This window comes from Grammomys surdaster, unplaced genomic scaffold, assembly GCF_004785775.1.
Source record: "Grammomys surdaster isolate TR1022 unplaced genomic scaffold, NIH_TR_1.0 211, whole genome shotgun sequence".
NCBI classification, from domain to species: Eukaryota; Metazoa; Chordata; class Mammalia; order Rodentia; family Muridae; genus Grammomys; species Grammomys surdaster.
This window is the reverse complement of record NW_021604656.1, coordinates 235359-249126: the sequence shown is the minus strand read 5'-3', so window position 1 is coordinate 249126 and position 13768 is coordinate 235359. Positions and strand designations below refer to the sequence as shown.

Here is a 13768-nt window from a genome sequence, read left to right as displayed (position 1 = left end):
AAAAATTAGTATATATGCTGGGTCTAAGAAATTCCCTTCACACCGGGCAGTGGTGGCGCAGGCCTTTAATACCAGCACTTGGGAGGCAGAGGCAGGCGGATTTCTGAGTTCGAGGCCAGCCTGGTCTACAGAGTGAGTTCCAGGACACCCAGGGGTACACAGAGAAACCCTGTCTCAAAAAAAAAAAACCAAACCAAGGAAGGAAGGAAGGAAGGAAGGAAGCCTGGGCTATGAGATCCTGTGTCCAAAATCCAAAATGGGATGGGAAGAGAGTATGGTCTAGAAAGTGTCTTGCACAAGAGAAGGACCAGAGTCTGGATTTCTAGAACATATGTAAAAATCCAGAGGTGTCTGCACACATGTGTAATCCAACAGTGAGGGAAATGACACAGGTAGGCTAGGATCCCTGCTACTCACTGGCCAGCCGGCCTAGTTGAACTGGTGACTTCAAGCTTCAGTAGGAGACAGTGTCAAATAGAACAGGAAGAAATCAAGGCAAACCTACCTGCCTTCTCCTTTCAGGCACTGCTGGAGTTACCCATGCTAGCAAGTACACAGAATACACACGAAGCCACTAAATGAGGAAATGAATTGAGAGCAACTCTGGAACCAATTCCTAAGTTACAGAGAAACAAAGGCCTGAAGTCTAGAGACCAAGAAAACTATGGCTCAAGTTCAAAGTACTTTCCTGCCAGGGTGGCGGTGACTCACACCTGTAACCTCGGCATTCAGGAAGATCATGGATTTGAGGCCAGCCTGGGCTAACATGAATCTTTACTTCAAAACACAGGCATATAAACATACATGCACGATCTTTCTGGACATCAACTCCTAAGTCTAAGTGAAAATGATTCAGAAGGTATTAAAGTACCGATTACTGAAGTGATTAATGATTAAGCCCAAGGCCTCAAGAGACCTAGACGACACAGGGTAAAGTGCACACTCCCCTAAAATCCCAGACAGTCTCCATGCCTTGCTCTGCCTTTCTCTTCAAAGGAAGAAGAAAAGGATTATTAGTAACAAAATGACAAAGCAAAACATTCCAAGTCAGCAAGGCCCTTACTAAGCAAGCATCTACGCAAGCCTCGTTAGTATTAAATGCGTCTTTTTCATCATCAGAGTTTAGGCTCCATAGCCTATTTAAATACATACGGGATTCACTGGCCAGGAGCGCCCAACCTTCAGACTAAACTTTGTTACTTTCTCCAGGAACTATTCACTGGGCTGTACCTTCAGAACACAGCACAGATAGTGACCCAGGTGTGCCAGACTGAGTTGCAGGCCCCACTCCCTCCCCTTACTGCACCCCAACCCCAGATTCTGACAGCCCTGGCTGCAGCCACTCACTGTGGCCCCAGCAGTATCAAGCCCTGAAGCCACCACACATAACTATTCTAACAGCAGAGGAATTTCCCTATCTTAGCCTTAAACACAGTTAGTCAGGATAAACCCAGACACAATCTATTCTAAAAAAGAACCTATTTAAGACCATTATTAATTTTCTACTTACTGCATGGATTCAGATTCCCAGGGAACAGAGCACAGGTGCTAATAGCACCTTACACTACCAAATCTCACTGACTGGTATTTAAGCAGGAACAAAGGCACTGCAGGCAACATTCGAAGGATGGGTAGGCATGAAAACACTCCACACGCGTTACCAAGTTCTATGTACAGTGACTGCTTGACGTTTAAAAGTCACGGTTAACCAACATTTCTCATTAATGTCAAATCAAAACATCAAGTTAGATCTGAGATGATGACAGCTATGCCTGCCCATATCTGATGGCATGACTGTCACTACTCAAGCAAACCTTCATTTCCTTCTTTTTTTTTTTTTATCAACCCTGACATTTCCATGTGGTGGAAACACTGCCTGACTTCAGGACCCCATTTAGAAGCAGATTCAACACAGCAGCACAAAGTTCACAGCCACAAGTTGCACATAAAGGGTTTATTTTTGAATGTTTTAAGGAAGGATAGAGTTACATCATAATTATAAAAATTACTTACAGAATTAACAGAGTTGTACTGTGTATACTTCTAAATGCAGAGAACAGGGAACCATCTACACATTGTATAAAATAAAATTAAAATTAAAAATGAATTCAAGCTCAAAAAAATGAGGTCGTTTATCTAGTTTCAAATGTGAACACGAAGACCTCTGAACTCTACTCGCTCGTCCGAACTGCACCAATGGTGGAGAAAACAAGAGTGCAGCCCTCCCAAGGAACACAGACATCTCGGCCATGATTACTTTGAGTATTTTTCCTGTGTCATCTTTGGAGGACTTTCATCTTTTTGACAGTCAGTGTCAGGCACTACAGTTTGTGACGATCAGAGCAGTCTTCTGTCTAATGGGTCTACAGTGTTCAGAGATTCAGGCCCAATGCACTTTGGGGTTTGGCACATAAAACAAGAATAGAAATGAAATCTGGCTTAGAAGCAACTGTGATTTTAGAGCGTGCACAGTCCCTTCAAATGCTGCGTGACATATACAACTGGAATCACCTTCTGTCGGCACTACGACTGCTTCACCAGTGCGTCTTTACCCTACAACCACTAGAACAGCACAGTAAGCAAATATACAGGAAGCCAAAAGCAAACTGAAAGAAAGAAAAAAAGAACCTAGGTCTCTTTAACATGCAATTTTAGTTAGTTACATTGAACATTCTACTTAGAAGAGAGCATGCAAAAATGGATGGTCTGCTTTAAGGTTCTTCTCTGAAGTTTACGTGGCAGCCTGACGTCACACACGCACGCACACACGATACGATACTAGAGCAGGTAAGTGAAGAAGGCCAGTAAATTTTATACACAGATTCACGGCTCGTGTTGCCACAAGCCCCATGAGAATTTTGGAAATTAATGCTGAACTCCTAAATGAGGAATCAACATTCAGATACCAGAACAATGCAAGCAATGCATGCAGATCTGAAGTGTGAGCCTAAGGGAAGCCCAAGGTGGCAGGCTCAGGAGGAGTCCGTCACCATTAAGGGTGGTGGAAGCCACCAAAAGAAGAGTGGGGTAGGGGGAGGGATTAAAACCAATTAAAATACAAACAAACAAATAAAAACCTTCCCCTTCCCTCAACCTTATGTAAAGGCAATAAATGGGATAGTGATCCAAGTCATCACCGTCATCATGTTGTATTCCTCCAGACCGGGAGTTCACGGGGAGCCAAAGTTAATTTGGGTTGCTTGCAGAAAACCACAATGCAAGTCATCAGATAATGGCAGACACATTGTAACTGATCCAATTTTACTTTCTAGTCACCGTGCCGTGTTCCGCACCCTAGCGGTGCATGCAGGACACGCTCACCCACTTGTGCCACATATACCAGTATGGGCTGTAAGAGTCAGACTCAGCTTGGAGATTACATGCAGGACGACACCTGGTCACATATACTAGAGGAACCAAAGACTAGGGTATATCACATTGCATTGCGAAGCTTGTCCCTGGTGCCTATGAGGAAACACTGAGCACAAGGTGACTGCAGTCAGGGACAGAACTGAGGTACTGTGTTCACATGGTGAGCAGTTGTGACCACCCAGCAGCGTAAGGCGGCCTGTGAAGACTAAACGGATATCCAATAACCATGCGCCTTGAACCATGAATAATTTCTTGCATCAGGAAGAACCCCAACTAGGTAAGCAGAACTACACTTGACCAAGCCTCTGGTATTTGCCTGACAGTACCCAAGACTGTCCAGCCACAGATACGATTTCCAACCTCCATGAGAAACTGGTTTTACAAACCATCTTTCTCCCAGCTGACAAGCTACCAGGGTTCTTCCAGAACAAAGTGAGAGCAAGTAGATGTCTGGCTAGTCAACAAACTGCACTTCAGTTCTATTTCAGCTCCACATAACCTCACAGGAACATATCATGAATGCACTTGATGGCGAAGAGCTGCGATCCACCCATAACCAGCAAGGATAACCTTCCAGTGACACATCATAGACATGCAAAGCCCAGAGGCCATGGAGGGAATAAACCTGCATGAATAGCACACTTGGAGCAAGAACAGACACTGCCACAACAGGGTCAAGGCAAGAAGCCATATTGGTCTAACATTTTCTGTGGGGGAAAGTCAGGAGGAGCAGGGGTGAGTAAGGAAGGGGAGAAGAGGCCTTCTGACCATAATCATATAGAACAATAGTAGTAATAAAAATTAAAAAGTCCCAGAGAACTTGATAGAAGGCAACAAGGCCATACTTAAAACTTTTCTAATACAAATGCACTGTTCTTGCGGGAATTTATCACATATACAAACCATTGGTGTATTGTTGCCTTTTAAGTCCATGTACTAAGATCTCGATGACAGGTGTGTACAAATGGACCAATGTGCCATCTAAAAGCATATCTACATTATTCCATGTGAACCAAGGACCTGGGTTCTATTTTAAAAGTACTTACGATTAAAGAGTAAACAACAACAGAAACAAACAAATAACAACAAAAACAAAGCTTAGAATTGAAGGCAGCCTTTCACCCAGATTTCTCAACAGTTTACTAAATTCTACTGTGGGTCATTGACTGTTTATGGCTAATTTATACCTGGACTCAGCTGAAAGCCTCCAGATTGAAATGGTACTTTTGAAACAACCTAAATGTCTCTGTGTGCTTCCTGTGCCCAAATGTAATTTTAAACAAAGAGCAGGCATATTATAAATATGACTGACTTGGGTCAAGCACTCCTGTTGAACTGGAGAAAACATTATCACCCCCACTCCAATCCGCAAGGAAGGAGTGCCAGCGGTGAGTGCTTCTGTGTGTGTATAATATATACATAGGCACACAGATGCAGATCTAGACAGGTAGCTATATAGATACATAATCTCTCAAAAAAGGCAGTAACAAAAATAACAAACTATGCTTGCATTGTGGCAGCAGAATAAGACAGTGTCAGAGTGAAGGGAAAATGGTTACAACCTATCCAGGTTTAAATGACTATGATACTAGCTTAACTTTTACCACCTTGCTTGTAACCCCCCACAGACAGCCTTCTTGGAAGAAGGAGGACCCCTCTCACAGATGCTTTGAAGAGGGAGGACCCCTCTCCCAGATGCCTTGTGTTCGAATCAGTCTGCACTATTCAGAACAACACCAGCTCTGCTGGTGGAGATTGTGGGTTCGCAGGGACATCTAAGCTTTCATTAAACTGGAAAGCAATCAAGTCTTTATGTCTACAAATTATACATTTAATAGTTCCACAAATTTGGCAGAGTTTGTGATGACATCTAGGATGTTTTCACCAAATCGTAGACGTAAATATGGAAGTCGTCATCAAACTTGATGAAATAGACAGAGGGCTTGGCCTCTACTTGATGGATGACCATGCCAGTCCTTTTCGAGCCATCTTCTTTGGCATATTCCACTTGTTTGCCTACCAGGCTGTCCACAACTTCTCCTGGCTCCCTTTCTGCTGGAGGCGAATCATCTGTATTTAAAAGAACAAGAAAAAAATCTAGTCAATCAATATTTAGATATATCACTACCACATTCTGCAGCAAATATAAACACTTCTAAGATATCCCGAGTTCATTATGATCTGGTCAAGTTCACACTTTTTTTTGTTTTTGTTTTTGTTTTTGGAGACAGTATTTCTCTGTTTAGTCCTGGCTGTCCTGGAACTCACTCTGTAGACCAGGCTGTCCTCGAACTCAGAAATCCGCCTGCCTCTGCCTCCCAAGTGCTGGGATTAAAGGCGCGTGCCACCACTGCCCGGCAAGTTAACACTTTCTTAAAGGGTTACTCTGTAAATATTTCAGGCACATGGTCCATGTTCCCAAACTCTCATCTATGAGAATGCAGCACCAAAGTAGCCAAGGGCAGTCCAGAAGTTAACTGCCAAGATATACTTTAGCTAAACACTTATCACGGGTTTCTGAACTCCATCCAGATAGATATATCAGTGATTTAAGCATTATAACCCAAACTTCTTGGGATCACATTAAATTTCAACTGCAATCATCTAAAATTAATTTTAAATGGCTTGAAACTGACTTTCCTAAAGGGCTTCCTGAGACCATGCCGCTCATTCCCAGTGCTGAGACATCACTGGGGTCTACCTCCAGGTAAGTCTTAAAGCTTCCCCTCCTCGGCTTCAATGCAGCCAATCATCTTCCACCCAGTTTTAGAATAAAGGAAATAAATTCTCCATGCTTTACAAGTAAGCACTAGGTAAACTCTAGTTTTCTGAGGGTAGGAAAATGGAAAATCAGATCCCGGAGGATAGCCCAGATATCAGCACCATCCCTAAGAGCCCTAGGTTGTAGTTACCCGTGGGAAAACACAGAATGACAACAAGCCACCACTGCCCAAAACAAAACACAGTGGGATGGGGACAAGACTATTTTAAAGCTCTTCTTAGAGGAGCAGACAGGCCCGTGGGTGGCCAGATGTCTCAGGCACACAGGGCAGCCTCTGCTACCGTGGCATATTTGGAAAGACAAGAGTTTCTAGCACAGCATCCTAGTGTGGCTCATATCACATGTCTACACTAACAAGTCTCTCACTGAATGACGATATGAAACCCACTAGTGATCCCTGGCACAGACACACACACTATAAACTGCACATGACCACATAGAACTTTTAAACTGGAAACTGAAAAAAGAAATACTTTTTCTCAAAAATTCCCTTCCCTCAGGTGGCATTATCCTATTACCACACACTTGCACAGAAAACTACCAAGTTTACCAAGAAATTCCAAAGGCATGATCCCAACTGATTGACAGAAACTCTATAGAGTCCAGACCTTCTACTGAGGCTTACTTAGCCAGCAAAAGGACTGAATTCCACCCACAATGATGGGGCTGCTTCAGAACTACCACAAGGTCAGCACTATTCTAATGGGAAACAAACTTTCACACAACTGACAGGAAATCCAGAAGCTTGGAAAGGCAAGAGATATAGTAGTTGGGAAAGATGCAGTGTTCTATGTGAAGGACTTGCCTTAGAGCAACAGCACTTGCTTTGATGGACACCTCTCTATAGGCTGCAGAATCCTTTTAAAGAACACAGTTCTGAATATAAATACTAGAGTATATAAACAATTTCCTTTGCAAATATAAACAAGAGTTTAAAAAAACAAAACAAAACAAAAAACCAAAGTAGTCATTCCAGGCCAGACATGTTCATCAATAAGTCCTCTTAACTAGCTTCCTCATAGGAAGAACTTTTTTAAAGGGTTTTAAAGAAAAATAGAAATAATTGTCACACTGCTAATAGAATGTGCCTGCTTGCCACAAAGTCTTAGGTCAAGAGTCCTTTTAGAACAGGTTTAAAAAAACAAAACAAGACAGGTTTAGCCTCCCTGATGTGCCACAGTTCCAGCACTCAGGAGGCTGGGCTAGGGAACGCTGAGTTTGAGGACCTAAGACTCTGTGGCAAGCAGGCACACACTATTAGTGCCACAAAGTCTTAGGACACTCTTTTAAAACAAAACAAATCAAATACTAATCACTAAATAAACAGGCTTATCAAAAAAAAATCACATAAGAAAACAATTCCATTTACAGTAACTTTTAAAAATTCTTAGGAGCAAAAGAAAGGAATGTTTAAGACTCGAAAAATTGCCGGGCGGTGGTGGCGCACGCCTTTAATCCCAGCACTTGGGAGGCAGAGGCAGGTGGATTTCTGAGTTCGAGGCCAGCCTGGTCTACAGAGTGAGTTCCAGGACAGCCAGGGCTATACAGAGAAACCCTGTCTCGAAAAACCTAAAAAAAAAAAAAAAAAAAAAAAAAGACTCGAAAAATTATAAAACATTGCTGAAAAAACTCCGCAGATCCCAAGGCTTTAAAAAGCATCCTTGGTCACAGACTGGAAGACTTGCTCATACTTGTTAAGATAGAGGGCAGCAGCACCCTGCAAACAGACGGGACCAACACGGTCAGAGCCCCAGGAGACTTCTTTATGGAAATTAGCAAATTGATTTCAAAATCCATGTAATTGCAAGACACCCAGACCAAACAGCCAAGGCAGTCCTGGGATGAACACTGACAGAGGCCTCACACTTTTGATTTCAATATTTACTACAAAATAACGTGATGCAGTGTGGGAGCTGCAAGGAGAGACACAGAAACAGGTGAAGAGAACCGGGGATCCAGACACAGACACATATCCAAGGCCAATGATTTTCAACAAGATGTCAAAAAACATTCTACGGAGGAAAGAACAGTCTTTTCAATACAAGGTGCTCAGACACATGGGGAACTACACAAAAAAGAATGAGTTGCCCTCTTATACCCTGACCTCACACTATACCACATGTTAGTTAAAAAACATATCCAACTATGAACCATTTAAAAGAAAACAAAAGGCCTAAAGTTATGATCTTAGATTTGGCAATTCTGGAAACAGCAAAAGCACAAGTAACAAAAGACAGATGAACTGGACCTGAAAGTTAACAACTTAGGTGTCCATGACCATCAAAGATGAGAAAAGACAGATGAAATGGCAGAACACACCTGCAATCCCAGCATAGGGACATGACCACAGTGCAAGAAGATGGAGACTTTGAGGCCAGTTTGGATCATATAGTTACCTGCAGGCCAGCCTAAGCAACATAGCAGGATCTGCTGGGATGCAGGCCCCCGCCCAAGTGAAAAGACAGCCCACAGGAGAACATGAGTAAATCTGATTTCTAATAAAAGACATGATCTAGAATACTCACACTAAACATTCATTTTACCAGAGATACACAAATGTCCACTAAGTACGGAAAAAAAATCCCTGTGACATCACTGGTCACCAGAGAAACACAAAGTAAACCATAACGGGAAGCTACTTCATCCTCAGTAGAAGTACTATTAGAACAGAAGTCCTATTAGAACAGGCACATGCTGGCGAGGACGAGAGAAGACGGCAATGTACAGAGGTACAGTTGAACAATGCAACCTGGAGATGCGAAGACCAAGGAATTCCACTTCAAAGTACATTACTAAGGAAAAAATGAGAACATACACTCACAAAGGATCTCATAGTGTTTATAAAACACCAATATTCATAGTAAGCAAAACACAGGAACAACCCAAATATGAATCAATAGCTAGACCTGTGAAATACAGTATAATCCATACAATAAACTGTACTTGATCATCATTTATAGAGAATAAATCCTAAAACATGTTCCAACATGGGGGAGCCCTGAAAGCATGCTAAATAAGAACATCACAAAAGACCACATGACCCATTAACATGGAACTCCACAGCAGGAAGACTGGCTGCTTAGGGCCGTGAGTAAAGGACAGGGAGACCAGAAATAAAAAAGCTGGGCATGGTAGAGGCAGAGGGATGAGGAATTCAAAGTCATCTTCAACTAAGTAGAAAGGTCAAGATCATCCTAAACTAGGATCTCAAACCAGGGGGCGGTAAGCAGTGTGGGCCTTCCTGATGCACCAGTGCACAGAAGCTAACTGCCTCGACAGGCACACTCGGCTGTGAATACACTAAAAAGCACTGGGGTGACTTTACAGTATACACACCCCAAAACAAACAAACAGCAGAATAAAACTACCTTATGTTTGAAGCAAAACCTGCACAGACACAAGGTATATTCCTGTTAATCCCAGCATTTTGGAGCCTGAGGCAGGAGGATTAAATTCAAGGCCAGTTTAAGTTATAATTAAGTTCTGGGACAACCTCTGCTACATAACTGCGTAGCAAAGAACAAAGAACAAAGCCCAAGCTTCCTAAGACCATGTCACCACTCCCACTTCCCACTCTCCTCTGATTCAGCTGCGACTCAAGGTTCTCTCGTTCAGCTTTGGTTCTGTGGTGCTTGGGATGTAACACAGGGCCTCATGGGTGTTTGACAAGGCCCTTCTCTAGCACTGAGATTTATCTCAAGGCTCCAATTTTATGAAACCAGTATTCAGGTTAAATTTCCAACGTCAATGACCTGCTTCAAAGTAAATCACCTGGGGAAAAGAGGTAAAACTGGGCTTACGATGAGAACAGCTACTAAAGACAACAGAATGGATTTACTTTATTCCTTACATGGTCACATACTTTCCATTAATTAAAAAAAAAATTTTACTGAAATGTTTCTAAAAATTTAAAATAACCTTTCCAAGTGGTCATCTTATCATTTAAGACTCACAAGGAAAAATTTTTTCTATGTACACACACACACACACACACACACACACACACACACACACAAAAGCCCAAACACCCCAAAACACACCTGCAAACCTGCTACTCAAATATTTTAGTTAAAATACAAATTCCTTTCAAATCACCAAAGCCAAAAAAGTTGCCAATGTGTCAAGACTTACTGGAATCGGGCATGATGCGGAGGTCGCCTTCTTTGTAATCATCTAGGAGCTGGTACATGTACAAGACGGGGTCTTTCTCATAGGTGATGTAAAACCATGTGTTCATGACAGGTGCCCGTGCCAAGACCATTCCCCTCCATTCATCTTTAGAGCCATCCTCTGTTTCAAACATGTGCTCCACTGCTTTGCCAATCATTGTGTCCGCTAAGTGTGCATCGCTGATCCGAGATGTTGCTGGAATTAAAAGAGCAAAATACTTCAGCAAGTGTTTACCAAAGGAGACCAAACTTTGCCCGTGCAATGAATTAGTAAACAAGTAGCCAAAGGATCTCAGACGAGTGCCAGGGTCTAGCACAGGTGTGGAATAGACAAGAAGAAATCTGCCCTACGATGCGCAAGAATCTGTTCTGTTACTTTCTGGACTCAGTTGCTCAGAATCAGATCCAAGGCACAGTTGTGACTGTGTCACTGGTAGGTTAGCAGTCATTTTGAGCTGTGAGTTACCATGAGACTCACTGGGAGGCAAGGAGAGCAGAGTCCTCACACACAGCGTACATGCTGCCTTTCCTAGTACCATCAAGTCCTCTGAGCTGTCCATGTGCCCACCCACCCTCATAATACATAACACAAAGAATTAACCTAACATGCACTTGTTATTTTTAAAGAAACAGAGGTTCACTTCTCACCACTGTTCTGGGAACAGTTATTATTATGCCTACAATGTATTCTCTATAGTAACTAGAGTGATCACTATAGACCCTAAAGAAAACTGTCACTTAAAATGTCCCCATCCTTCAGCCCCTCAGTCTCTCCTCAACTTGAAGTAGGTAGGCTCAGTCTACCAAGACAAAGTTCTTTCTCTCTTCAGAGGACAGGCTATTTGCATAGCAATGTCCCTACAGGACAACTAAGGACAGTGGCACTATCACCTTTATAACATGCTGTTCTGTTCTTAGTTAGCAGTCCCATTACCTAATACTATTTTGTTTTATGGAGTTGCTGACCTGGGAAGTGTCCGGATATACCCATGAAGCAGGGCCATTTCTGTTCCTAGCACTTAGAGCAGTTTCAGGCCCTAGGTCTACTCTGTCATTTATACAAAAAGCAGGTGAAGAATTACCAGCCCTTTTATGCATTGCTTTTAACGGGACAGGTTATAAGGGGTTTCTCTCCAGTCCTCACATTCTAGACAACTGTCTTCCAAAATACTAAGTTCTCCTTTCTAGTCACTCATCCAGTTTCTCTATTAAAATCAAAACAAAAACTTCAGACTTTCTTGGCAAGTATACTGCTACTCAATGTACTTAGGACATACAACTTGTTTGTGGCGTTACATATACAATAGCAACCACAAACAGCATGAAATCTGCCCTGCAGAACACTTAAAACGTCCATGGAAGTGTGTGTGCACCCCTCCTCCATGGCTTCTCACATTTTTGAAATCTTAATTTCTAGCTAAAAGTGTTTAAGATATTGCTTGTGCGTGTATGTGTGTATGTATGTGTATAAAGGTCAAAGAAGGGTATCGGATTCCTTGGAGCTGCTGTGATAGGGATTTGTTGGATGCCTATCCTGTTCAGTCAGTCTGAACTAGCTGTGGTCCTGTTGATTGCTCAGCAAATATTAAGCACTAAGCCATCTCTCTGGCTCCGTTGCTGATATGAGCCAACATTTGGATTTCTCTCTTCAAATTGTTTTAGCTTACAATCATAATTCACGTCATCTGACAAACACTGGAAACTATAAAGAACACATACAGCCAGGTATGTTCACATGGTTTCTTTCTGTCCTATGAAGAGGCAATCGAGAAGTCTTATGCTGGGAAGCAGGCACAGAAAGAAATCCTGGGTCAGAAAACTGAACTTAACACCTCCTGGCCACCACTTAACACAACCAAGGCAAAGTGGTTAAGGTGGATACAGCTTTCTAAGTAAGGTACCAATGAGACATTTAACATCCATGTTTCCAGTGGGAGGCCTGACCTCAGATGAAAAGTACAAGGTATGCACTTAAGAGCTGTCACACTAGGAAGAGTAGATGCCAGGTGTGTGGCATATGCCCATCATCCCAGCTAGTGAGTCAGGAGGCTGAGACAGGAGGAGACCTGAGCTCTTGCGTTGGAGACCATCCTGGGTAAGGCTCAAGCAACCTATAGATCTGCCCTAGATGAAGCTATAGCCATTGTTACATCTTGTTCAAAAAAGCTGAAAATGTAAACATAAAACTTTATGAAAACAGAATTGTGCTTTACTCGAATGAGAAGACTTTCCAGCTTTGTGGGGCTTACTTTTCAAGTCACAAAGCCTTAAAGACAATTTTGAAAAAAAATACATCAGTAATTTAGGTAGCAGTTAACAGCAGTAAAATGTTCTGAAACATATATTTTTAAGTAACATTAACTTGTGTTTATCCTACTTAAAACTGCCATCAATAAATAATCAGTAGTTTTAGCTTAGACTTGTGCCTTAAGGGACATTTCATAAGACAAAACTGAGACCATATGACATAACATCAAAGCTTTCCACTTTCAAAACTTCCTGAAGAATAGACAGAAGCATCCTGGATGCTTCCGCTGTAGTTCTAAGTACAATTACCGTTGGTGACAGACAATGAGTGAAAAGCTGAGACTGACTGAGCAGTGAAGTCAACACATCATGCCAGAGCGTCGATGCTGACCCCTGACAACACTGAACAGCTGGGAGACTGAAGACCTCTAGGTCAAATACGTATCTTTATACCCTTCATCAGGCCCTGAACTATGGTTTCAGAACATCTGCTCTGGGTCAGTTCTGTTTGTAAGTGATGTTTATCAGAGGTTCTTGAGGTCTGATACAAGCTAAAACACAGAAAATGAGAATCAAAAAGCATTCAATTATCACTTTTAAAAATAATGTTTGTAAAATAACTTTAAAAACTTACCAACTCTGTCAGGGAGGACTTCAAGCGCAGAAACTCTTTCATCTTTATTAAGTTCTAGTCCATAAACACAGTCAAATCCGTCATACTTTATAAGATACAGGGAAGGGTTCACAGGCACCTGGTCCAGGACAGTCCCCTTCCACTGGGTGACAGGGCCGTTGCCCTCTCTCCACCCATGCTGGATCCTGCAGCCTACGATGTTCCGCCGGGGCTGGGACACAGGCTTGCTTGGTCCCACACTGGTCCGATGTTTTCTGTATTCACACATACAATATATTATTCTCACAAGAATGCAAATCTGGACCCAATATAGCCACCAGCTTGCATGTTCTTCACATACATGATTCTAAGCACAGACAAACGCCTACTGGTGAGCCAGGACGGCAAGTCTGAGGCATGCCCAGGCTGCATAGCAAAATGTGCTTCAAAAACAACAGGCTAAAGAAATGCCTCAGTAGGCAAACAACATTTGCTGATCCTGCAGATGACCCAAATTCGGTTTCCAATATCCATATGGAATTTTATAACTGCCTGTACCCAGTTCCAATGGCCATTTCTGGTCTC

At 42.4% G+C, this 13768-nt stretch overlaps 1 protein-coding gene across 2 annotated transcripts in view; it reads right to left on the bottom strand.

The window, feature by feature from the left end:
- Window positions 1–1939: 1939 nt before the first annotated feature.
- The window catches only part of Spin1 (spindlin 1), a 47999-nt gene continuing 36170 nt past the window's right edge, over window positions 1940–13768 (bottom strand). For both annotated transcript variants that reach the window (XM_028772096.1, XM_028772097.1), the window contains exons 4-6: window positions 13205–13458; window positions 10286–10519; window positions 1940–5442 (exon numbers count right to left, since the gene is read on the bottom strand). In XM_028772096.1, the coding sequence (XP_028627929.1) occupies window positions 5243–5442; window positions 10286–10519; window positions 13205–13458 (688 nt within the window). In that variant the 3' untranslated portion in view covers window positions 1940–5242. The remainder of the gene's footprint in view (window positions 5443–10285; window positions 10520–13204; window positions 13459–13768) is intronic.